Raw genomic sequence first — 26,743 nt, 5'->3', positions numbered from 1 at the left:
AAAAAAAAAAAAAAAAAAAAAAAAAAAAAAAAAAAAAAGTATAGCATTAGTTACTAATTTTTGGGTGATGAAGTCGAGACAATAAGAAAATTGAGATTTTTTTTTCCGGTGGACTTTCAGAGCTCCTTGAGAACAAGCTTAATGACATAGATCATTAGCAGTGGGGTTGGACTAGATGATCTTCAGAGGTCCCTTTTCAACCTCTATGATTGTGTAATTTTATGATTCTGTGATCTCATATTTCTGCCACTCTATCCATCATTTTCTCAAAAGACCACCAATTGTCAAGTCTAAAGAGTTGCAGTCCAACCAACCACTGTAGTTTGAGTTACAGATAAAGTATTGGAAATCTTGTACAAAAAAAAAAAAAAAAAAATGAGAGGTGTATGTGGGAGCAAAAGTTAGCAGTAAGTCTGTCACAGAAAAGGAAAAAATACATATGCCATAAGATCTTACTAATGAGGGTTAGAAATACAGCCAAAAGACACAATAATAAATATAAAAACTGAACAATGCACTGCATAGAAACAGCTAACATAATTCAGATGTCTCCATTCCCCTTCAGAAAAAGAGGACTTTTCACTACCAGATAAAGAAATGACCCAAACACATTCTCTGCATCCAACAGCTTCAGCAGTGCTTTGAAATTCCTCAGTCTTTGATGAACAGGTCTACATATTTAGATAAGTGTAGCGTTTTTCCAGAGGGGCATGAAAGAATTCAAAACAAATAAAGCCTTTGCATGACTATGCAGTTGCACAGAATTCTCAAAAGGAAACTGCTTGCAGGATCAGGGCCTTTCCAGCAATGTGAAATTTAAGATGTTAGTAGGGGTTGAAAGAGAAGAGATGACATTTCTGTTGAAGGGATTCATACGCACATGATGCAGGAGAAGGAGTTACAGAATTTTAACTGCTGACATACCCAGGCTCAGATCTGTGGTTTGGGCACAAAAACAGGGCTATTGCTTCTAGGGCTTTGGTGGAGGGATGTGAAAACTGAACAGTAGCGTCTGAGACATGATTCATAGGGCATGGTGCAAAACGGTGCATAGCGCAGGACTCTGAGATGTTGCAGTGAGCTAGCCCTGCATCTGCAAAGTAACAAAGTTACTTACATGGTCCTTTCTCCAATTTCTTGAGATCTTTTAACAGTGAAGACAACAGAATTAAAGAGTGTGGCATTAAAGCTATTTTTACTGATGTTGTTTTCTTACACAGCTTGCAAGCTTACAATATACCTGAACAGTACTAGATCTTATGCACAGAGCATGATGTAAGAAGTTTGTTTTGGGTTGCTTCTTCACTGTGCAGCCTAGCTTCTTTCAGAGCTGCCTTTGCATGTCTACCTGTAGACGTGAGCTCATATTTGACTATCTGAATGGTCCTATTTAGAAGGTGTACATCACAGCACATCCAAGACATCCCTAGCTTACCACAGCTCATCCATCAGCTCTTCAGTCAGTCTACTGCTCTGAGTTTTAAGGCAAAGTGTCACTGTTTTCCTTAAAAATATGGTGGTGACTGCATTTAGTAGGGCAACCTGTCTGTTTCTGACCCCTGGGTCCTCAACAGTATTTGTAACTCTTTCAGGCTCTCTGTGCTACAGTTTTTATTCAAAGAGATTTTGCATTGAATTTCTAATTGTTATAACAAATCCTGAATAGCAGCAGTCCTACTTTTGGTTTCTATGTAGTCATCTACAATCATCTCCTCTGACTGATGATTCCGTTGGAGCTGCGCCTATCTCCACACATTACTCTCATGCATTGTGAGTCTTCTTGACAGATTACATGGCCAAGCTTCCAGAAAAGTATCTGAGAACAATCCAAATGTATTATACCTGCACCTCCATCTTCATCAACTTTGTAATTTAACAAGAAATAAAATACACTTGACAAATTCTTTTTCTATAAAGTCACATCAGCTGCTACTGCTGTACTCCCATCTCATAACTTGTTATGTCCTGTATCAGCATTTGTTGTTGGTTTTATTCATGACAGATAAATTAGTTTGTTGTTATCTGTGTCTTCAGCTGTCCAAATTGAATACTTAAGGTCAGTTTTCAGGACTTACAGAATTCCTGCAGTAATTAGAGCTTTATTAGAAATGTATATGATTTCATACTTTGTGGAAGACCATATGCAGTCTCCTTTAATACTCTCAAATTAAAGTTCTTTATGACTCACCTACTTTAGAATGTTTCTCTTTAAGTTATGTTGTTTGGTGCCCATACTAATAATGACAAGGAAGGTACTCAGTCATTTTGATATGCTGAAGTCCATCATACATTTTTTCAATGATCGGATAAAACTCTTATCTGTATCTATTTAGATATATTGGCCTACAATACTGTCAAAATTTAGAAAGCTAGAGTTATTCCTAAAATTACCAAGCACACTTTTTCTCATCCATTTTTTCTATGCTTTATAACTGTTCTTAAAATGATTGCTCTATTTCCTACTTTAATATCTTTACTTCCGACTGCCGTGTTTGCTTCCCCACAAAACTAGAAATGCATTTTGCTGAATGTCTTTTTTCATGACAACATCCTGGCTTAAATCATTCAACTTCATTTTTACTCCCACTGCTTTGACACATTTCTATCTAGTTTTTCTTCTCACTCAGTCATTCATTTTCTGCAGCTTTGAGAGAAACAAGCCAAAATACAAGCCTTATGAACAAGACACCGCCACTGTCCACTTGTGTGTTGTCTACATGCTCAGGTGAACTCCTTCAGGCTTGTAATTACCTTATCTTTACCAAAATAAATTCTGAAGTTGTACATTTCTCCAATAGGACTTTTTTTTTTTTTTTTTTTTGTCATGAACTATGATTTTTAAGAGCTCTAGTAATCTTTTACTGTTTAGCTCCAAGTTATATGTCTGAAGTTCCTCATCATAACAATGTAATTTTCCTTGCCAAAATTACTAGTGAGTGTTGAAAAATGATCTTTAGTCCTACTGACATGCAAGTAGCGCTCACTATAAAACTCCTCTGAGGCTTATTCCTTAGTATATTGATCCATGTGAATTTACTTTTCTATAGGTATGGTAAGTTTAAAACTGTATTCAGTACTCCATTTCTTTGTATGTTACTCAGTTCCTGGTAAGCCAAAGTCTGTGAGGACAAGGTCCTTGAACTGATGGAACCTGACCTTTTAACTCAGTTAGTGACCTTTCACCATCCCCAAAGATATTTCACAGTCCTTCAGATCTCTGGAAATGGAGAAGGAATTGAGACATAACCTGGCATATTTTTGCCTTTTAAATCATGAGCCCACACAAAAACAAAATCAAACAACAACAACAACAAAAACACATATTTTTCTTTTGCATCTGCCTTTAAGGATGGGAAGATACATTGGATGCCCAGCCTTTCTTCTGGTGTCACTTAGATGAAATATTTGGAAAAAAACAAAAAAACAAAAACACACAAAAAAACTGCTTGCCAGATACAATGAGAATTTGGTGAAAACCTGGCACTATGTCTACCTGTGTCTAACAGGGCACTATGATTGGGCAAATCATTATTTAGACTGATATGAAAATCATACATTGTTAATTATTAAATGAAAATCAATTAAAAGAAGCAAAACTGAACATTTTCACAAAGCAACCTACACAAACTGAAATCTGATCAAATTTCCTGTTCTCAATTCACAAAACAAACAAAAACACATAAGAATCATAACTGCAGCAATCTGCAGTCTATGCCTGATCTGATGCCCACAAGACAGTACAGTTTGTAAATTGTGAGAAAATGTTACAGTCCTGTTACAGTCCCATGGAAATTTCTCTCACTGACATCAGTGTTTTTTGAAGTCACAGGAAAGCACCTGCAGATGTGCTCTGGAGGGGCCTTGGAACAGCACCTCTCAGGGTGCCCACCTGGGGCTCTGTGGTGGCGGCAGCAGTGAGTGGAGTGCTTCACCTTCTCGCACTAGTCTTTCCAAACCATTCTCTGTGTTAGCCAGCAGCACTACACAGAGAACTGAAGACAGCTTGCCTTCAGCCTCATTATGGATGTCTGAACAATATTCTTGAAGTTTATCATAGAATATCCTGAGTTGAAAGGGACCTACAAGGATCACTGAGTCCAACTCCTGGCTCCACAAAGGACCACCCAACATTCAAACTCAGTATCTGAGAGCACTGTCCGAACGCTCATCGAACTCTGGAGCTTTGGGCTGTGTGCGATGCCCACAGGCCTTTGGTGAAGAACCTCTTCTCAACACCCAGCTTGACCCACCCCAGACACAGCTTCATGCTCGGCACTGCTCTGCTGCTCCCTGTGAGGAGCTGCAGCGGCCACGAAGCCTCCCCTCAGGAGGGGCTGGGCTGAACACACCAATGGGCTGCAGCCGCTCCTCACATATCTTCCCCATCTTCATAGCCATCATTTGGACACTAATACTTTTATGTCTTTCTTACATCATAGTACCCAGAACTGCACCCAGTGCTGGAGGTGAGGCTGCACAGAGCAGAGCAGCATGGGACAACCCCTCCCCTCACCCGCTGGCAGTGGTGGGCCTGGTGCACCCCAGGGTACAGTTGGCCCTATGGCTGCAAAGGCACACTGATGGCTCATGTCAGCTTCCATCTACCAGAATGACCAGTTCCAGTCTCATATGCCCCAGTCTGCCAGGATAGGCCCATCCCAGGTGCAGAGTTTGGCGCTGGTTCTTGTTAAACTTCTTAGGGCTGTTGACTAACTAGTCCTCCCTCTGCAAGGACTCCCTGCCCTCAAGAGAAGGCATTATATGTAGCATACCCAATATGTGCTCTTAAATAGGCTCTAATGCAGAGGTAGTGCCCAAAATGCACTGTTTGTGCTCACTGCCGGTCCTGCTGTGCCCTTCACAGGGCAGTCTGTCAGACATGCTGGGGTGCTGGCAGCAGCAGCAGCAGAACCAGAGACTCAACAGCTTCTGTTTGTTATTACAATGGTGACAGCCTATCCCTGCCGGTGGAGGTGCAACAGCCGCTAAGCCAGCAGCTGTTTAACTCTCGGTTTTCAGTTATATTGGAGAGGGGAAAAAGGAAAAAAAATGACGATAACAATAAAAGCTTTTCAGGAAGCCGGGTCTGGGCGTTCCACGGCGCCCTGACACGGGGTCACGGTGCAATGAGGACAGGCAGAGGTAGAAGCGCTCCCAACGAGCGCTCTCAGCGGCGCTTTCCCATCCGCCCACACATACGCACACACGGCGCCCACCTCCGAGCCGGGCCAGGCGCCTCCCGCCCGCGCCGGCTGAGCGCGATCCCGGCGGAGCGCTGCGGGGGGCGCGGCAGGACTGTACGGGTGCCGCCAAGCACGCGCGGAGCCGAACCTCGTGGCGCTACTCGCCCCCATCCCGCCGCCCGCTCGGCGCTGCTGGCCCTTTAAATGATGGCCGGCGGCCCGTGCCGCCGCTGGCTGGGAGACCCCGCGCCTCCAGTGAGAGGTGAAACCAAGATGGCGGCCGCGCAGTGACTGAGCCAGAGACGGAGGGAGCAGGGCTGGACGGGCCGCGCCGCGTCGCTGCCGTTCGCCCTCCCGGCGGGGCCGGGCTAAGCCGAGCGCCTCTCTGCCGCCGGGTGTCGAGAACGCGGCTACGCCGCGGGGCGCGCTGAAGAGCCGGGACTGAGCCGACGCAGCTGCACCGGGAGGAGGAAGAGGAGGAGGAGGAGAAGGAGGAAGAAGAACATGGCGGCCGTGTCGGGCTGGGAGTGAAGCCGCCGCCTGCGACCGGAGCCCATGGGGGAGCCGGGGCGCTGAGCCCGCCTGCCCGCCTCATCCCGCCCCGGGCCAGCGGCGCCCGCCGGTCCCGGCTCCGCGGGAAGGAGGGCGGCTCCGCGGGGTCCCGCGCTGACGGACGCGAGCGAGGGGCTCCGGGCCTGGGCGGCCGCCGCACAAAGAGCCGCGCTTGGGCCGGGCCGGGCGGACCTGTTCCCGCCCGCCTCAGTCCGGCCTCGGCGCTTCCCGCTCGGGCCCCGGGCCGCCCGCCGCTTCCGCCGCCCCGGATCCGCGCCTTCTCCGCGTTCCGTCCCTCGCCGCCTCTCCCTGCGGTGCCCTGCCCGCCTTTTGTCGGCTGGACCCGGAGCAGCGCCTCTCCCCGCCGTTTCCCCGTGCCTCGGCCCTCCTCCTCCGCGGCCATGAGGATCTCGTCGGAGCGCTGAGCGGCGGGACGAAGAGCTCTCCCGGCGCGGCCGCGTGGGGCTGCCGCCCTCCTTCCCGCCGCCCCGCGAGGGGGCCCGGCCCCCGGCCGCCCGCACGCTCCCTCGGCTTTCGCGAAGCGGCGCGGTGGCCGCGGTGCCGGCGGCACGATGACTGACACCCGGCGCAGGGTGAAGGTTTACACGCTGAACGAGGACCGGCAGTGGGACGACCGAGGCACGGGGCATGTGTCCTCCTGCTACGTGGAGCGGCTGAAGGGCATGTCCCTGCTAGTCAGGGCGGAGAGCGATGGTGAGTGCGCGCCGAGCTCTGCGGCCTCGTGCTGCCCTGGAAAGCCCTGGGCTTAGCTTTGTGCGCCTGTGTTTCGCAGCGTAATTCAAACGTGGTAACTACGAGCGAGCTTCAGGCGTTTTTCTCTCTTCTTACTCTGCGTGGGGGAAACGGGAGGCTGCCATCGAGTGCGGGCGTAGTAGGCGCTGGGTTCACGGGGAATATGCAGCGTTTCGTACCAACGCGGTCAGGTCTGGTTGTGAGCACTGTGCGGGTGTGGGTATCTCGCGATCCGTCTCCAGCCGCCCGGCATGCTCCCGCTTCAGAACTGATCGCTGTGATCTACCTGTCCTCAGGTGTTTCTGGAAATGACCCCTCTTGGAAGAAGCGCTCAGACTCAAATCGTGTTTCTTAGTCACCTGATGACCTCTTAAAGAATCTGTCTAATATCCATTTCTTTTCTCTCTTGCACTCTCTCCTTTCTTCTAAGAATTAAGGCATCCTACTATCTATCAACAGTTAGCGAAGTACAGTTGTAGTAGAAAAGAATGGACAGAATAGCACAATTTTTTTTCTCATCATAAAATAGTATCTCAGTTCTTAACTGACTCTAGATCTCACTGTAAGTAGAATGATGCATTATCCATTTCCTTCACTTTTTATGACAAAATTTACTGCAGGCTAAGTAGTAGTGTCTACAATAGATGCATTTGAACTACTCTTGATTGTTGGTGGAGTGAGCACTATGGTCAGGTTTTAAATTACATGTTTTAGAATATCTGGCATGTAATTTTTGCTAGTAATGTCTGTCAGTGCATGCCTCGGTGCTCTAAGTGTACAGGTGTGTCCAGTGGATTGTGACCAGTAAAAGATGATCTTTCATTTTTCTTCCATGTTTTTTTTCTTCATTGTAGAAACTAGGATGAAAAGCACCTTGAGCATCACTGATTCTCACTGTTTGTGAAAGTTATGTACAGCAAACAGATCATAAGCTGATGTGGAGGAACAAACTTGAATCTGAGCAGGTTTTTGATGTTTGGTCTTCTGATTTAACCATGAATCTCAGGGTTTTGTAGTTTCTTAATTATACTTGAAAAATTAAATTGGTGCTTATTTTGGGGGGTTGGATGGAGCTAGGTGATATTCGAGGCCCCTTTCAACCAAACTATTCTATGATTCTGAGGTTTTATTCGTGTATTCTACAATGAAGAAGCTTCCTTCTTAGTCTGACCAGCTTTTCAGTGTAAGAAAAAACACACAGAATGGAAAGAAACTTTGTTTAGTTTGAACATGAGGGAGGGAGGTGAGGAGATTATCACTGTACTTTCAGACAAACCTTGTGTTGCCATGTATTTTGTTGTGGATACAGCCCTTGCTGCTACTGCTGCACTCAGGAGCTCTGTTAGTGACGATTTAAAAACTGTCATGTCTGTTACATGCTAATCAGTTTCCTAATTTACTTATTTTTGTTCCTCGTGGGAAAGAAAGTGAAAGGACTGCGAGTTTCTTGTGAAGAAATAGTCCCTTCACACTAAGATCTCTTGGCTTTGAGTGGTAAGACCGATTTGAGCCACAGTTGGGTTGTTGCTGCCAGTGAACAATCTATAAGGTGGAAAACATAACTTGGTGTAAAGGACCCCAAAACAAACACGAAGTCTTTGCTTTGTGCTGTGTAACTAAGGCACTTTAATCAGAACAGTGTGCTCACACATGGTAATTGCTCATAGTACATGGAAATACACCCAATGGCTTGCACACATCAGACCTGTCTCAGCACATGCTTCAAGAGTAGCAAATAACGTGCAGTGTGTAAGTTCTTAATTTAGTCAGTAGTGTCTGTCTGGCTTGGATAAGTGTGCACTCTATTAATAGGCCAGGTTTTTTTTTTTCTAACTTGCTTGTGTCAAACACCTCACAAAATCTGATTTGTGGATTAAAGAAAGCAAATTCTGTCATTATTAAATGTGAGCAAATAATTTAGGAAAAGGTGATGCCAAACTTAAAACCACGTGTTTCAGGTAGTGTGCAGTTGGTGTTCCCTCACATGCTTTTTTTAACTAGAAGTCGATAGCTTCTGGTTCCCAAAATTGTGCAAGCACTAGGATCTTGACCTATATAGCATTACTTCCATGTCTCCGTTTCGTTCTTGTATTGTCTTTTTGTCAGCTCCTCCTCTTTCCACAATGAAATTCTTCCTTCCTCCTTTTATAAACTAGCTTTTCCTAGTGTTTGTGCTGAGATTCATCCTGTGCACGTTGCTTGTTCTTGCTGATGTGCTCCAGGAAGCTGGCTGGGAAGCTGGGATCTGACAGAAGCTGAAGGCTCTGCTTCCTGAGTGGGGGCTGTGAGCAGCGGTTCCCCTCTGCACTGGAAATTCCCACTCTGGTTCCACTGTCTGCATGCCAGCAGCAGCTGAGGTCAAGTGGCTGGCTCTGTAGGCTGGCACATCCTTCAGGCTTCCAGTTGTGCAGCTCCATGGCTGCTGTACAGATGGTTAGGTTTTTATGATAGGGTCAGGGTATTCAGATAAGAGTTGGAGTCATTATGCCAAATCCAAGGTAAGCTAGCATGCTGAATTGGAGTAATAAAGAAGCTGCAATTCTACTCACTTCTTATCTGTAGAGCTTTTGTTTTTAACATAGACTTAAAAAAAATACAGGGCAAATGAGTGGTTTGTGTTACAGAGGTGTCTGTCGTGTTCCCAGGCACCATTGGAGTCATTGCGGGAAATTTGGAGTGATCTCCGATATTATTTTTCTTTAGACTGCTGTGGCTTGACTGGTTCTTGAACTGTCTTTGTGCTTCTGGTGCTCATGGTGTGGTTTCAGATCCCTTTATGTTCTGAGCTCAGATAACTGAGGTGACCCTTAGAGTGGACTTCTGTTCAACTAACTTAGGGCAGTTTGAAAGCTTAAACTTTTAAAAAATGCTTACCAGTCCAGTGACCCCACTTTGACAAGCCAGAATGAGTTCCCCCACTGGAGGCCATTTTGCCTTGCCATCTTCTTGTTTCTTTCCTTTTATACAGACTCAAGGGCTTACATCTTATTTTTATTTCACTTTTTTTAAGGAAAACGGCCCAGAAACTGGTAGCGCTTGATCCTGAATGTCTTACAGCTTCTCTGAGTGTTTCTTCTTTTGTTTGTTTGTTTTTTTTTTTTTCTTTTTTTTTTCTTGTTTTCATGCTGCTACTGCTGTTAGGGGTACTGTGCTAATGCTGAGCCCTAAGCCAGTAAGGTTGGTGTTCAACAGTAAGCTGCTTGGGCACTTGTTCAGGGAAGCTGCTCAATTTTTGAATAGAAGTCTCCTGCAACATACCTTTCCTGGAAGAGTGTTGCTTTTGGCAAGTTTAGAACAACAACCAAAAATAGGCAAAATATACTTTTCCCAATTGGAAGTACAGTGGATGGGTTTTTCAAGTGCCTTCTCTGCAACATCTTTTTGGAGCGTATGTTCAGGAGTTCTGTTGTTAATCTGTTTAAAAATTAAGATGCTTCCTATAGGGGGGAAAACTAACAAAAGTTTGGAAATTCTTTTCAGCATTAAACAGCTTTTATTCTGATAGAAGGAAATGAGTGACAGTCTTCCTGTCCTTTCCTCTGTTTCCTGTGAAGATAGAACCAAGTAAATTCCATGGAAGAGGAGCAGTATTCCTTACCAGCAGGTCTCCTCCACACGCATATATGAAAACAATTCTGCAGTTCTGTTGTTGAGGTCTGCTGCTTTGGGACATTTGATGTTCTTTAAGTGTCTTCTAAAACAGCATTGCTTATGTAGTTTCTTTTGAGCAAACCATTCGCTGTGTACAAAGTCACATCACAGAATGACTTTGTTGCACTAACAAAAAAAAAAAGCTAAATGGTATAGCTGTGCTGTATTGCATTACAGTGCCAAATAAGAGAATTCTGCCATCAGTGGTGGTTTCAGGTGTTACTTTCAGGCACGGTTCTTTCGCAGTTACCTCTGCAAATTCATTTAAGGTTGTAATTTAGAGAACAAGTAGATCTGTGTAACTGTGGGGAGATTTATTTAAAAACATTGTTTATATGTAGGTGATTTTTCAGGTCTTTATTCTCTTTGAATAAAGTCATTGAGGAATGAGGTCAAATATTATTGGTATGAAGTAGTTTGGATGGTTCTGATATATTCCAGGATATTGCCAACAGAAAAATAATTTTCTGACAAGTGAAAGAATGAGGCTGTTGATTGGTATTTAGAAATTGATGCTGTGGTATATTGAACTTGATAACATTTTTCTAAGGAACGCACTTGTGTTACAGGTATCTGTTACTGTTGCCTGCTTCCCAGGAGTATCAGGCCTATGGTAGTCTCCTTCTGGGAAAGGGCCTGATGCTGTAAAACCTACTGCAGAAAAATAGACTTAGTGAACTAACTTCTGGAATAACCACTCACTTAAAATAATAATAATAATAATAATAAATTATTATTTTTTTAATTTTTATTCTTGGCTTGAACCCTTTTTGGAGCCCAAATTGCACAAACGGAGCATCAGTTTATCCAGAAGGATGGACTCCTAGCTGTTACAGGCTGTAGGGTGCAGTTTACACTTCAGTACATTTCTATTTCTGAGTTCAGATTTTTCTAGATATTGTCCAGAGTGGTGAGAAATAAGTTGAATCATTTGGGAGTGAGGAGCTAGTCAAGCCTTATAAGGCTTGATTTGTCTTTCCTGCAGGCATCAGGTTTGGAAGGGAAGAAATGCTCCTTTGTGGCCAGTCCAGTAAAGAAGCCATTTTCTGATGTCTGCTCCCAGCCTGGAAGATGTACTGTCTGGTTTGAGTTGTCTTCAAGGTTTTTTCAAATTGTATTATGGCAGACGTGGAATTTGAGTCATGTGACTTTATGCTGATTTCAGGATTTCCATGTCTGCATGCTTTTTCAGATCTAAGAATGGTGTTGAAACATCAATTGCTTGTAATCTTGCAGGATTCTCATTCATGTTTGCTGCTATTACTACTAGACAGAAGACTTCCTAGAAGACAGTCAATGAAGTTAGTAGCATGAGGTAGCATTCTAAAACCCCAGCTGAAGCTGGGAGTTTGAAACTGAAAGAAAGATGGAAGAGAAATGCTTACTGCTTTTAGCTGTTGGTGGTAACAGCAAAAGGAGCATTGTGTGTAGATATTCTCTAGGCAAACCCAACGTTTGAAGCCTGAAGCTATGGCCTGAGTACCATATGTGTATTGGATTCATCACTATAGCTCATCCTCAAAGTTTTCCTTCTTTGTTTTAACTCTGTAGTTGTTTTTTTTTCTGTAACTGTGCTCTCAGGCTTCAGCTGTTACCAAGGCAGTTTAATTGATACGGGTTAAAAAATGGAGAAGCTCTGAGAAAGAAAGGGTGATATGTATTGTTGATTTTTTTTTCGGAGGTAGCGTTTTTGTTTTTCGTTTTCTCTTTGTGTCTTTTGTTTTCCCCTTGAGGGCCATTTAACTCAATTTCATTGTTGGATTGTATCTGGATTTATAAGCTACTCTTCTTGTACGGGCAGTGTGAGGCAGGCACATCTCCTTAAGCCAGCATGGTTCCTGAATGCTGTTGCTGTGCAATTCTTCCTAAGAAATCAGGTAGAAGCAGCAGTCACGGGTAAGTTTAAAAAATAAAAATAAAATAAATCTGAGCCTTACAATTCTACAGTGAATATCAAAGTTCTTGTTAAAGTTCTAGGTTCATTGAGTAATAACCTTTATTGCCCTACAGACAGGGAACTCTTCTGATATTTGCTGTTCTTTAATGGTCTTCTGTTTCAGTGAGTAAAATTTTGTGATTAGATTCATCAGTCTCTTCCTTCACCTCCTCCAACCTAACGCCTTCCATTAATTAGCAGCAGTTCCACAAGAGCGGTGCTTATTGATTCGTGACTGTAACTTACAGGGTTTGGTATGGTGACACTTTGTCAGCAAGTGCTGGTTTGGGGGTATTTTTGGTGTGGATTTATGAATGGCACACACTTCAAGTAGTGAAACCTATTGAGCCATAATCTGTTCAACAAGTTGATTCTACTGTACTATCTAGAAAGAGTGTTTCCATTCCAAGTATGTTCTTCAAATCCAAGTAATTTGTCTGTCATGCCTTCAAATTCTTGTGCTTCTCCGTTTGAGGTGGTTGAAGCATTTCATTTTTTCTTTTACTGAGATTTTTGGGAGACTACTTAAGATTGCTTCAGTTGGCAAATGTTTTAGTAATAGATATAAAACTATCTTAGAACTGTTATGTAATTCAGTAGTTGATAGTTTGAATATCTACTGAAGAATAAACGTAAACTGGTAAATGAATGGAAGAGTGCCTCTAAGGGATACCTGGGGCCTTATGCTTCAGTTGCAGACGCTTTGCACTGTCAGTATATTTGTCATGTATGTTGAATGAAGCTCTGCAGATGCCTATGCCAAGGTCATGGTTGTCACATTTCCTCACTTGCTGGCAGCTGAACAGTAAGGTGGATGAGGGATGTGATGTGCTCACAGATAAAAGCAAATAAAAATGTTTTGTTGTTTTTCTAGCAAGGTTAGTCCTCCAAGCTAAGCTGGACTTATATTAACATTGGTGCTTATGCAGAAGGAGGTTTTATTTCAGAGTGTGGCAGTTTGAGAATCCAGTCCTCAGATGCTCCTGAATGTTCTGTTTATGTGGAAAAATATCTTGAAAGATGAAGTTGTAGAATATGGATTAAGTCTGTCTGTCGCTGGGAGGGAAGATGTTAATACCCACCTGAGGGAAGAGTGTTCAGAAAAATTGTGATGAGATTGAAATTCTAGTACACATGTAAATAAATGGAACTTTTCTTTCTAGGTTCTCTTCTTTTGGAGTCCAAAATTAACCCGAATACAGCGTACCAGAAGCAACAGGTAAACATATTGTCTTTTCTTCACTTGTAACAGCAGTTTTTTAACATCAGAAATTGTTAGATTTATCTCTATTGCAATTGATATTGTATGTTCTGGTACCCCCAGTGGGAAACAAAGTTGTGCTCACCATTTCTGTGCATTCTTGTGAAGTTATCTGTCCTGCTTGCACACAGACACACACACACAAAAATCTTGTGGGTGAAATGGACAAGGCACAGTTGTGGCAGTCAGTAATTAGCTGAGGTTCCAGAGGTTTATAGTATCTGAAACTTAACACCATCTGGCTTTTTTCTTAATATTTCTGATACTGCAGCTTTCAGTGTAATTTCTTTAAGAGAAGACTAGAATTCTTTATACGTATATCTTTCCTTTTGGCTTTTACTTGAAAGATGGATTTGGGTTAATTCTGCTTCAAAGCGTACCATATTCATCAAAGTAACTTCCCAGCTGTAGCCTGCACCTCACTTCAGTTATTTAAGACACACTTTGTGAGGCTCCTAAAGAATGCTCTGTAGGTGGATGAGGAGAAGCAGACTGTAGGTTGCTGATCTTATTGAGATGGATGCTGCAGAGTACTCTTAGGGACTGAAAATGCCGAACCAAATTGTATTTTGTTGCCCGTCTGGTCATCATCTCAGACTGCTAAAATCCTGTCAGGTGCACGGGACATTTTAAACTGTTTAAGCTGAAGACTGAGAAGTGTTTTCTTAGAAGCATGGATGCAGTTCAGTTTTGCTCGCAGGCAGTTGCAGCAGTTCACTGGCTACAGCTGTTTGTAGGCTTGCGCGCTGAAAATAGTAGAACCAGTCTGGGTTAAAAGCACCCCTTCTTGGAAATATTTTGAGTTTACTCTGTATCTGCTCCTTGATATAATTCATCACACACGATATAAACAGTCAGTACTGAACAACTGATAAGGGCAGCATGGCGTGGAGAATCAATTGCAGGATGTAAGTAAGGACAAGACCAGCAAAAATGCTAAGCAAACTAGCTCTTAGTTGTAATCCTCCCTGGCTTGAGGTCATGGTTCTGTGACAGAGTAGCTCCAGCTTTAGGACTCCTAAAATAATGTTGACTATCTCACAGCTTTGTGGCATAGAGTGCTGATCTAAAATAAACATGTTTTGCTGGTTCAAATCTGCTCAAAGAGCTTTGAGGGGCTAACTTTGTGTCAACAGACTTTGTCAGATCAAGCGTGAAGCGTCCTCAAAGTAGGCATGAAATTGTAAGATCAGTGTAAACCACCACACATGCTTGTCAGTACAAACTTCTGCTTATTGCTAGTCGGGGCCGAGTGTGTGTTGTAATCTAGAGCTGAACAAATGGCTAGAGAAATAAAAATATTAAACATGAGTCTGACCTACCGGACCAGCACTTTCTTTGCTGGAAAATGGGAAGTGCCAGTCCTAAAGCTTCCAAATGCTATGTGGACAGAAATTGACAGACAGTTTGTTTTTACTGTTTAAGCAGTGCAGCCTTTCATTAAATTCAGGTTTCTACTCTGAGCCTTAGAAATACCAAATCTTTCTTGGTGTGTGTAGTAAGCCTACTTTGCAGCACATTGTTTTTCAAGTAAAGTATACACATCCTTTTGCTCAGTAAAAGCCAAGTTCATAATTTAAACATGATTCCATGTGATCTGGGGTTGGAGTGTGGCTGCTGTAATGAGCTGCTTCTTTCCAGCTGTGTTCCTCACAATTCTGAAGTGTCTAAACTCACTAAAACAAAAGAAAATCGACTTTATTACTCCAGACCTGATCTGGTTTTCTCTGTCAATCAGCAGAAGTTCTAAATCAGCTCGCACAAGATCCACTGATGGAACTGTGCAGCTATACATTGAAATTTTTCTTACCATGACAACTTTAGCATGTGGCATTTTGGTATCTGATGGAATGAGGGGATGAGTTCTGACTTTCATCCAGGCTGACATGAAGCTTGTAAGAAGAAAGTCTTCTATTGAACCTGATTTGTGGTTGGAAGGAATGAGAGGTATGATAAATAAGTATCTAGGGAGTATTTCCTCTGTCAGTTGCTCTGAGTTCTTCAGCATGCGTACGAACATCTTTTGAGATGAACATTGAAGGTTTTTTTCTACTAATATAAGCACCTTCTACCTATTCTGCAGCACTGTTGCAGCATGAAACAAATTGTTTCTTGGATTGCAAACATTATGAGTTATGTAGTCAGGGTTTGCATATGTGTTTTATAGTAACTGCCTAGCTCAGATCCTTGTTTGTAAAAATAATGATGAAGATCTGAGTAGAAGTTTGCTTTGCTCCCTCCTGTCTCTTGGCATGTAAAACATCCATGGAGACTACAAAAAGCAAAGGAAAACACTCTGCGAATCTGAACTTCCAGTCAAAACTTATCAAATTGTCTGCTTTAGATTTCTTGTTTTTTAGGATTGTAAGCAGTGCTTGCTACTTATTTTGGCATATTCAGGTTTCTGTCTGGATATAAATATGAACATAAATGGTGGTAGGTATAACTGCCCACCCTTTTCCTTTGGAGAAGAATTCTGGGCAAATCTTGAGACCTGCTCTGGGGCTGCTGCTTTTGGTAAGTCAGCATAGTGCTGAGCTACGTCAGCTTGCACAGCCTGCTCCCCAGGCTTCCCAGACTTAGCCTGCTATCATGAGGCTTAGCATAACTCAGGACAGTAAGAAAGCTCAAGGAAATTAACATCCCATGGCTCCAAAAAAAGGACTTATTAAGTAATATTTGCAGGCAGAACACTTCTAAACTGAAAAAAAAAGTTCATTAGAACAACCACTTGTATTCCTGTGTGTTATCATTTTGTAATGTTAATACCTACAAAACATGTAATGGTACAACTTTATGAAATATACTGGATTTAATTCTGTAGCACACAGCTTAAAAGAAATTTCTGTTTAGTAAGTGGGTTTTAGCTACAGTATGTGGCACCTGGTCTGCATGTTGTATGCTCAGTTTTCTTGTTCTGTTGTGTGTGTATATATATATAATTTAAACATTAACATTTTTTTAATATATATAAATATATACACACACAAATTATTTTCTGTATTTACTTTTAATAGTAATGTCCTGGTAAAGTCTTTTTTTTGTAAAGACTTCTGTTTACACTGCTGATTTTTTTTTTTTTTTAATGCTGTTCTCAATTTTTTTTAAAGGTTAAAATGATATAATTTGGGGGTGTTAGTAGTCACAGAGAGGCTGTTCTCAAACAAGTGATTCTTATTCAATAAAAAGAATCTTGCAGTTGTATTTTAGGACATTACACATCTTCCTATGCAGCCTTAAGGGGGAAGTTATCTGGAGAGAAAGCTGGTAGGAGTGTGAAGTCAAGAATGCGCTTTAATACACTTTGATTGTGCTTCAGCAGTAGAACAGTAAGACTTATGTCATCCATGTACATCTTGTAGCCCAGTGATGAAGTTGCATCCTTTCTGTGCCTCAAACAAAACTTGAGTTACTTACAGCTTACATCCATGTAGTCTTGTCTTTGTACCACAGTCTTCGGCGTCTCGTCCTGTGCTTTGGCAGTCATGCTTTCAGTTCCTCACAGGAATACAAAGCTTAAATTGATCCGGAGTACTGCTTACTGGCTGCGTAGCTGGAAAGAGTCTACCCTTGGATGATGAAGATCAAACTTGTTCACCACGAAGATGCATTTGAAAAGAACCAAAAACAACTGTTAGAATAATCAGAGAAGATGAACTCCTGATGCTTGCTGTCAAAAGCAAGCAAACCAACAGTGGAACTTTCAATAAAACTTGTGCTTATTGCAGCAGTGATAGTAAGGAAGTGTGTGTTTTTGCGGGGTGGGAGGAAAAGAGAGAGGACTGTGACTGCATGCAGTTGGTTCACTTATTTTAAGTGGGTGATCAAATGTTCTTTATCTTGACAAATTTTCCCATGAACTCTATTATTTTGCTGGTTATGGCTGCTAGGCCAGTGAATTGAGGCTCTGTTATGGAACGAATAAATTGACTTTATTCATGTAATTGATCCATGGAAATGCAGCTGTGAAGCGGCAAACTGGAGAAGTCGAGTCTGACTGTTGGAGGCTCTCCTAGAAGCTAACAGAAAACATTTTGCTGGAAGTCTGAATGTGGCCTTGATGTGTTACTCCAGTTTTGGAGATAACTAGTTAGCACATGCAGGTAACCAGGTTCTGCATGAAGAAGTGCATAAAACCCAATTCTGAATTAGCTTTGTATTACATTAATGAGGTGAGACTTTTTAACGTGAGCACTTTGCAGCAGCCTACCATCATAGCTGTGTATGTGTAACTCAACAAACCTGGGCAGTGCCAGTAATTTATTTCATAAGCAGAAAGTTGGGGATTGTACTTCTACTACTTTTGCAAGTAGTTGAATAGCAAGATTCTAAGAAATGGATTGTCATGCCATTTGAAATATAGGCTCAGCAGATAAGGCAAGCTGGCCATCAGGCTGTCCAGGAGGGTAGAAACAGCCTTACGCTGAACTTCCAGTGAGTCATAGGCCTAAGGCACTTGAGGGCCAGTAGGAAGGGATTCATTCATTCTTTTTAAATAAAAAAAAATGATGAAAGACTTTCTAATTTGGGGCACAGTTACTTCTAGATAGTAGCCTCAGTCTCATGGGGGTGGATAGTAGATAAGTAAGCATTCACTTTTTTTTTTTTTTTAATATATTTTCACTGCTAACAAAAAAGTGCGTCAGAGGAGAAATAAGTTTTCTTGTTCCTTACCACATCAGGAAGGAGATCTGAAATCAGTCTTCTAGCAGAAGCAAGCGAAGATACTACTTACTCTTGAATTTCTTTTTATGGAAGTCCAGGGCTTGCTTTGGAGAATGCAGTGCGACATGTGCTAGTCAGCCTTCTAACAGTTAAATAAAACTGATCTGATGTCTAATGAAAACATGACTGCTGATTGATTTGAGATTGGTAGTGTGCATTTAATCACCTCTCTATTAAGGAAAACAATCTTTTAGGAAATAATTATTTCAAAAATAAAGCAATTGGCAGATATTAAGCCCTGGCAACTTAAATAAATTACCACTGTTTGCTGGCTTAAACTGTTGCGGAAATATTGTTGAAGGTCAGTTTTTGGGAGTGAAATCTCAGGTGAAGATGTAGCTCATGGTAGTGGCTCTTTGAAAACCCAACGTCCTCTTTTTTTCTAACCCACCAGAGCTTTCTCCAAGCATACCTAACAGAGCCAATTAACAAGCAGCAGAGAAATGCCAAATTGAATTTCAAAGGTTTTGACTTAGGCTGTATGTTTATAAGAGCACCAAAAAAATGAAACTCCCCTGGAATCTTTTTATGAGAATGTTGAGTGTGGGTCTTCTAAAAAGAGCCCATGTTTAGAATTCTTGCTTAAGATTTAGGATTGTGGATTATTTTTAAGCAATCATAATGAGCAATAATGTGAAAGTGAAGATGAAATTCTGTAAACTGTTTTAAGGCAACAACAAATTTTCTCTGTGCTAAGGTAATGATGACACATCCAGCTGGCACCATTGTCAAAATATTGTTGTAAAGCACCAAGTGATTTTCATGCTTGGAGCGGCGCACTCAACCATACATAAGAAGTTTCCCAATTGTCATAGTATTTTTTCAAAAATGTTGCCAAGTGCTCTAATGCGTCTTGAAAGATGTGAGGAGTAAGGATGCTAGGATTCTTTCACAGCAATCAGTATTAAAAATTTTGATGATAAAATATTTGTCTTTCTTTCATGACTCAACACAGCGTATCTAGGGTTTAACAGTTTTCTCATTTAAATTGTGTTTGATGGCAAGGCATAAAAACAAATTTCATTTCAAAGTTCATTTTAGTTATCCCATTCACTTCCTTGTCTTAGATACAACATTTTCTATATAATGCAGAAAAAATGGGTACATTTTTGACCAGTCTGAGCCCAAACGGCTTTCTGAGCAATCTAAGATTGGGGATTTTATGTTTATAGTAAGGCAATTTGCAAAGCTCATCTCTTTGTATCTTTAATTAATAGCTAATGTTAATATGGGCATTTAGGCGCACTCTTGTTTCTTGGGATGGAAGAAACCGTCTTAAGAAATTTCAGATGCTTTGGAAGTAACAAGGCAATGTTTGGTGTTCAGAAGGAATGTAGGTAGTCCTGTCCCATAGCTGAGAGAAGCACAGCATTTGGTCGACTCAAATTGCACTGTTACACAATTGCAGACCTTGCAGGAACATTCCCTTAAATAAAACAAGCAGAAAGGGGGCTTTTATTCCTGGTTTTTGTCTGAATACACCTGGAATTTCTTTTGGTCACTTTCCTTTAAAATACATGCAGAAGTTTTGCACTGCTTTTCTTTTTGTGATTGTAATCTGTAGAAGTTCTGTATAGTTAGAAGATACGGGTTTTTACATAGGGAAGTAGATGAAGGTTTCTGTGTACAGAAATTAAACTTTGAATTGTACGTTATGCAAAACTGCAGTGTGTTTTTCACTTTCTTGTGCTTTCTTTTTACAGCCCCTTTCAGACAAGAAAAGGCATAGAAACAAACATTCTCTTATGAAAGAATCCAGAAAGTAGCAATTCATAAATTCTGTTGAGGCACTGACAGTAATCTATAATATGAAATCCTTAAGTGCTAATAAGACAGATGAATACTTTGAAGTTGTTAATGTTGGCAACTGGAAAATATTTTTCCAATATTAATAAACGAAATTGGAAGATTGTTTTTCTGCAGTTCACTTTGTTCCTGCAGTTCTTAGCTTTGCTATCCAAAGAAGTAATGAAAAAGAATCAGAATTTGTAGAGATGAAAAAGTACAACTTGAACTTCCATGCATCTTAGTAGATCTTGTTTAAGACAGAAGTATTGCTATGCTATGGCTGAATACAGTCTTTTACTTCTGTGGGCGTAGTTTTCAAGTGTAACTTTACCCATATTTCTTTCAGTTCACTCTTCCTTTTTGTGTCTTCCTTCCATTCTTCCTCTTCCCAGTGTAAAAAGTCTTGTGTTGGTTCAATGCTGGCTTCTATTCAGAGACTCGTAGCTTCTGTTCATTTGACTGACAGCAGTTAATATAAATAATGCTGCCCTTACTGATCAGAGGTTGGTCTTGAATACCACTGCACTACAAACACTGATGCCAGGTTCAAGTTTTAGCTTTTGATCTTGGTGCATAGGATGCATACTGTAGTAAGGTACAGACTGTTTGGTAAAGTAACCATATCTGAAGATACATCTATGTTTAGTGACTGGCGCAACTTCGGTTTTCTTCTTACCCCTTTAATCACCTTTGTTACTTTGTTTTTTTTCCTTTTGGGCCTTCACTTCCAACATTTTTGTAAACTTACTCCTTGTACTCTGTATGTGTCAGCAGAATTAGATGCTGTCAATCTGTCATTACCAGAGTATTTGCACCATGACTTGTCTTGCAGAGAATAAACTATTAGCTGTGACTTCCTTCCTTTTGCATTTTGGAGGTGGTCTTCCTAAATACCTTTCTTCTGTGTACCACCCCCTCTTCAGCCCTTTGGAAATGGAAAGGTAAACTATTTGCCATTTGGAAGGTAAACCCTTCAGTGCTCTGTGGCAGTACAGCTGCTCTGGTAATGGCAAATTGATTATGTTGTGTTGCTTGACTGAGTTTTGATGGAACCAGATGATCTTGGTATTTAGCTATGGTTAATTTCAGGAGTTTTCTTGTAGGTGAATATTGAAATCCGAACATAAGATCTCTCTTATCTTCAGTATTCATTTTAATATTTGAATTGTATTAAGCCTAAACAATCATCAGTCTTAAACTTTATACATGCCTGGCAAATTGTAGTGCTTTTGCAAGTATTTAGAGTTAATTCCTTCAGGAATTATCACCGTAAGGAAAACCTATGTATATTGAAGCCATAAGAGTCTATTTTGTGATTCTCAATAAAATGTGCTGTCTCTTTTTCGCTAGTGAATAAACATACATTTTAGCCTTAAGTGAAATAAAGTTATTTCTTGAGGCTGTGTGTATTTAATGTGGCCACATTTCAGCTATCTCTTACAGGAGAACAGAAGACTTCAAAAATAAAATTTGTTTCAATATATAATGCAGATTCTGATCTCTTTTGTGGATTTTTGTAAACTGACTGTTTGGTAAACTATCTTTTTCCAGGGTCAGCTTCCCCTTTCTGTATGCTGGTTTTACAGCAATTTGAGGGCTCTGATAAACTCCTGGCCTATTCAAATAAGTAAATAAGTAGATGGGAGCTTACGTTTCTGGGTAGTCAGTGTAGCTAAGCACACTGTCAACTAACTTCAACAAATCTAGAATGAAACTTCCTTTCAGAAGTGCAGTTTGGAATGATGTGCATGGTTCAGCATCAGATGTAAGCAAACTCTTAGACACTTAATTCTGTGTATGTGTGTTCAAAGATCTGTTCTTGCTTAACAATTGCAGCATTTTGTAGTTCCTTCAAGCAGCTGTTCTGTGCATTCGCACAGTGTTTCCTGGGGCCTGATAACAAAAAGATCAAGACAGTGATTTTAACTTTCATCTTATAAAAGATTGCAGTTTTGTTTGGTCCATTTGAAACAGTATAAAAAAAAGCAGTGTTTAATGGTGCTGTATCTTATCAGAGGATACACTGAGGTGAACGTGGATGTTGTAGATGAGCCTTTTGAGATTAGTAATTTTATGATTGCGTGAATTGTGAACTAAAACTTTCCAAGTTATTTTAGAAGTTACTTATTCTGACTTGTGCAGAGATGTTTTTAATCCAAAGAATGAAAGTAGGATGATTACATTTGCTCTGTAATACCGTCCTGTTGTAATCAAGTATCAAGCTATCCTTACTTTCAAATTTTACTCTTTAAGCATTGTTTGGTCTTGGAAAACGTAACATAAATCGCCTGAAATGAAAATGCTCCTCCTCTTTTTACAGGATACCTTGATTGTGTGGTCTGAAGCTGAAAACTATGATTTGGCACTTAGCTTTCAAGAAAAAGCAGGCTGTGATGAAATATGGGAAAAAATATGTCAGGTAAGTTTCATAAATGAAAGACAGAGGCACCAAAATAATTTTGTGTTCAAAATTTGTAGTCTATTCTAACAGGTGAGTGTGCACAGAATAGATAGAAAATGAAAACAGAAATGCCCTCTTTTCCACCTTCTCCAAATTTTGCATGTTTGAGTATGAAAACTTTCCCCCAGAAATCCAATATGAACATTTTTTTTAGAGCTTTTGCAGATAATTTTGCTCAACTTAACTTTGTAGATCTCTTACCTTCTGAGGAGGTGTAGCATCAAACTGAGTGCTCAGCAAGTTTCCTAACAGTCTGAAAATTAACTTTTTTTGCTGCTTGACTAGGAGGGAAAAAATTCCTTCTAAGCCTTTCTTGTAGAGAGAAGAATGTGCAAGTTCTTAGTTGATTTTGTAATGTATTTCTTACGAATTTCACTGTAATTTTTATGTTTCTTTGTCTCCATTTTTCATTCTCCTGTCTCACTTATCCTTCCAGTTCATGTGAGGGCAGTATTGACTTTCCCAAGAGAAACTCACGTAAACATGACACTGCTTCTGTTGACTGTCAGGTTGTGAAAGAATGATTTTGTAGTTAAAGTAGGAGACAGCTCTTTATGTCTGTGTTATCACCTCAGAGCTATAATTCTTATGGTTTAAAGAATCAGGCAGTTCCTATGTAGCATGCAGACATTTTAACATGTGCTAGTTAACTTACAGTGTTTTACCACTAGAAGTTGCTGTCTATATAGTGACTGAAACAGTATTGTTAGGGGCAACGTGCTCAGTTATTAAATACTGACCAATACCCAGAAGAATTTAGTCAGTATATTCACTGATAGTGGTTCAGTTTGTCATTTATTGGTTTTGTTTTTATTTTATTATCATTTTTAATTAGTTCCAAGCCTTGCAACTTTTCTTAATTGCTATGTTACATTAGGTGGAATTTCTCTAATTTTTTCCTAATAATTCCTTCCTTACACGTTCCCTCTTTGTGCTGTTCAACTACTACATCATTCTCTCGTCCTGTAGCTTAATTTCTCTGAGTTCAGAAATAAAGCAAAAGAAATCAGGCTTCATGACTGCTAGTGGCTAGATCCTTTTTTAACTCCTGAGTCTTTTCAATGCTTTACCACTTTTGTAAATAAGTATAGAAGCATTTTCAAGAACCTCAGCAGTTAAAGGACCACAAGTTGGGGGCAGAAACAAAACGGGGGAGAGGGGAAATTGTGTTCTTGGGAAACACCCAGATAAGAAACCCAGCTTCCTTAGCCTCTAAATAAAGAGCTAGTATTTTTGTAAGAATCCAGTTTCTTTACAATAGCATGGCCTCAAAACAGGATGTATTTTTGTCTTGTGTACTTGTAAGATCTTACGCTTCCTCAGTTGTTACAGCTTTTTCTTAAAGGAAAACTTTGATACCATTTACACTGTAAGTGGTTGATGGTGAAGAAGCAGAAGAATAAGTGGCCTTTAGCAGCACGCTGGATTTTAAACTATATATAGGCTTGCTGTTAGCCATGAATATTACTTCTCCCAGATTTTTTTTTTTTTGCTGATTTGCAAGTTTTCTGCCGTTTAATGTATCTGCATTTCTGGATTTGACACACTGATACTACCATTAAGATACAGTTAAAGCTGAAGCACTCTGGTGCCCAAGCCATCTGTCTTACTTTTTTTTAGCTAACTTGTACTTTGCATAGTTTTGTGATTGCTTCTTCAGAGATCTCTTTGCAGATCCCTTGCTTTCTTCTTCTGAGAGCTCCAGATTTTTACTGCTCATTTGTAAATGTTGGTTTGGGGCTTTGCGTTTTTAAGAGCTTTGTAGATATTACCTTGGATTCTTTGCCTCTGTTGAGTGCTTAGGAAGTGTATAACAGATTTTGACTTGCGGCTTGCTCTCTTGTCCTGAAAATGTTAACAAGACTGGCCTCCCTACTCTGAGCTTGCAGAAGCTATGAGAAGCATTAAGAACAGATAAACAACCTTAGTTGAACATTAACAGCTATCACTGCAATAGTGTAATGCTGGTTTGCATTTGAAAATTTATCTACAGAGAAGAATGAATGGAAGTGAATAGCCTAACACAGTCATCTCTTGAAATGTTGTGGTCCCTATTAGTCACTATGACTTTCTTTTTGTATTTGAAATACTCCTGGTTTTTGTAAAGCGTTCTGTCTGAAGAAATCTTTTTATTATCTCTTACCTTCCAAACCAGCTTTGCTCAATGTGAAACATACATTTGTGCTGCTATTTTGAGTATACAAATGAAAAGCACGTGGCCTTTGAAATGGTATTTTTTGAAAAAGCCTTGTAGTGGTAGTGAACATAAAACTTCATTTTTTGCAAACGTGTTGTTTTATAGGTTCAAGGCAAAGACCCCTCTGTCGATATTACTCAGGACCTTGTGGATGAGTCTGAGGAAGAACGTTTTGATGATATGTCATCACCAGGTCTTGAATTGCCATCTTGTGAATTAAGTCGACTAGAAGAAATTGCAGAACTTGTGGCATCTTCACTGCCTTCGCCGTTACGCCGTGAGAAACTTGCGCTAGCACTGGAAAATGAGGGCTATATTAAGAAGCTCTTAGAAATTTTTCATGTGTGTGAAGACTTGGAGAACATTGAAGGACTACACCACTTATATGAAATTATCAAGGGAATCTTCCTTTTGAACAGAACTGCACTTTTTGAAGTCATGTTTTCCGAGGAATGTATAATGGACGTAATTGGATGCCTAGAATACGATCCGTCGTTATCACAGTCACGGAAACACAGGGAATTTCTGACTAAAACAGCGAAATTTAAAGAGGTGATTCCTATATCTGATCCAGAGTTGAAGCAAAAAATACATCAGACGTACAGAGTACAGTATATTCAAGATATGGTCCTACCCACTCCCTCAGTTTTTGAGGAAAATATGCTATCAACACTTCATTCTTTCATCTTTTTTAATAAAGTGGAAATAGTTGGTATGTTACAGGTAAGTGTAAGAATCTCGCTGTCTCTTTATTTGCCCTCAGACAGAGAAAGTTGTTAATATTTCCTGGAAATGCTGAGTTGCTTCAGTGAAACCTTCAGTTATTCTGAAAGTCATTTTGAAATGCTATGTAAAGAAAAGGCATGGAATTTGAGTACCAAGCTCTTAGATCTATGTTTTTAAATTGCAGATTTTGCACTGTGTTCTTTTTAACTGATGATTTAAATGGAGCAAACATGTAGAATTCTCAGCAGACTTGCTTAGAATGAATAGTTCTGTTTGCATTTTGAAGGATTGGTTTTGTAATTTTTTCTTGTATTTTGGGACTTTCTTGGCACTACAGTTGATGATTTTACCATGCCAAAACCAGGATGGAATTTCATGTGAATTTCATAAATGTGATCTCATGCCAATACATAACTGTTTCTAATTTTGAAATTAAGGAATTTAGTTGTTTGGAAAGCATAGTTCAGAACCTAATACTGCCATAGTGCTTGAATGTTTTCTTAGTTTGTCTTCTAAGTCCCTAAATAAGACTGCATGAAATTAGAAGTTTTCCGTGATGTGTTACTGCAAGTATGAAGAGATTATGTGTAACCGATGCTTTAGATTTCTTACCTACACATCTGAAGGGTTCTGCACCAACACATGAAATTCCTCACCTGTCAGTATGTGGTGCATCTTTCTACTAGGAGCTTCCTAGAATTTTCAAAAAACTCTGTAAATTATTGCAGCTCATGTATTTTGTTTGTACAGATTGATTATCACTATCATATTTCTCCTAATTTTTAAAGAACAAAAATTCTTTGTAGGGGCTTTCTGATCTGGAGCAATGGACAAAATGCTTGATGCTGCTAATTAAGTGAATCATTTTAATTGTCAGTTGAATCTCAGTGTGCACACTATTTAATTTCCTGAAAAAATACAAGAAAAAAGTGAAGAATGCACTTGAAAGCTCATGTTGCAAATCAGTGTCAAAACTAGTTCCTCTGCCTTTCCATCCACCACACTTAGTTATCAGAATGCTGATCTTATTGAACCCGGTTGCATGAGCCTGAATCTGTTGTGTCCACCCAAGGAGTATTTGGTAGGCAGCCAGATACGCAGGGCATGTACCCATGCCTGGCAGCTGAGGCACATGCCTTGTGGAAGGACTGTCGTTTGGTGGAATAGCCAGGCAGAGCACCTAGGGCATATTGACTATTGCTAGGCTTCTTTATATCTGTGTGTGTGTCCTTGATGAACAAAACCACGACATTCACCTGTCTAAAACACTCAGAAAGCCTCTGTCATCTGATGGTAGCTGGTTTGTGAAAACATTCAAACCTGACATTGAAAATGCTGAAAAAGATGCAGTTAAGATGTTTCCACTTGAGAATCCAGTGTGACTAGTGTCTCTGTAATACCTTTACCTCCTTGCAAGGGTTGCTAAAAGTGAAGTGCTGAGGATGATGCTTGTGGAGGAGGGTGATTATTCTGGGTGTCTTCATGTCAGTGGCTGCTGCTGGCTTTGGAA

The 26,743-nt window shown here is 40.6% G+C and overlaps 1 protein-coding gene across 1 annotated transcript in view; it reads left to right on the top strand.

The window, feature by feature from the left end:
- Positions 1 to 6,262: 6,262 nt before the first annotated feature.
- The window catches only part of PPP4R3A (protein phosphatase 4 regulatory subunit 3A), a 37,887-nt gene continuing 17,406 nt past the window's right edge, over positions 6,263 to 26,743 (top strand). Inside the window, exons 1-4 of the mRNA XM_042814311.1 lie at positions 6,263 to 6,449; positions 13,239 to 13,294; positions 22,170 to 22,268; positions 24,613 to 25,230. Of these exons, the coding sequence (XP_042670245.1) occupies positions 6,308 to 6,449; positions 13,239 to 13,294; positions 22,170 to 22,268; positions 24,613 to 25,230 (915 nt within the window). The 5' untranslated portion in view covers positions 6,263 to 6,307. The remainder of the gene's footprint in view (positions 6,450 to 13,238; positions 13,295 to 22,169; positions 22,269 to 24,612; positions 25,231 to 26,743) is intronic.

Source organism: Centrocercus urophasianus, unplaced genomic scaffold (assembly GCF_019232065.1).
Source record: "Centrocercus urophasianus isolate 14NV4802_14NV808 unplaced genomic scaffold, USGS_Curo_1.0 seq_14, whole genome shotgun sequence".
Classification (NCBI taxonomy): domain Eukaryota; kingdom Metazoa; phylum Chordata; class Aves; order Galliformes; family Phasianidae; genus Centrocercus; species Centrocercus urophasianus.
This window is presented reverse-complemented; position numbering and strand designations above follow the sequence as displayed.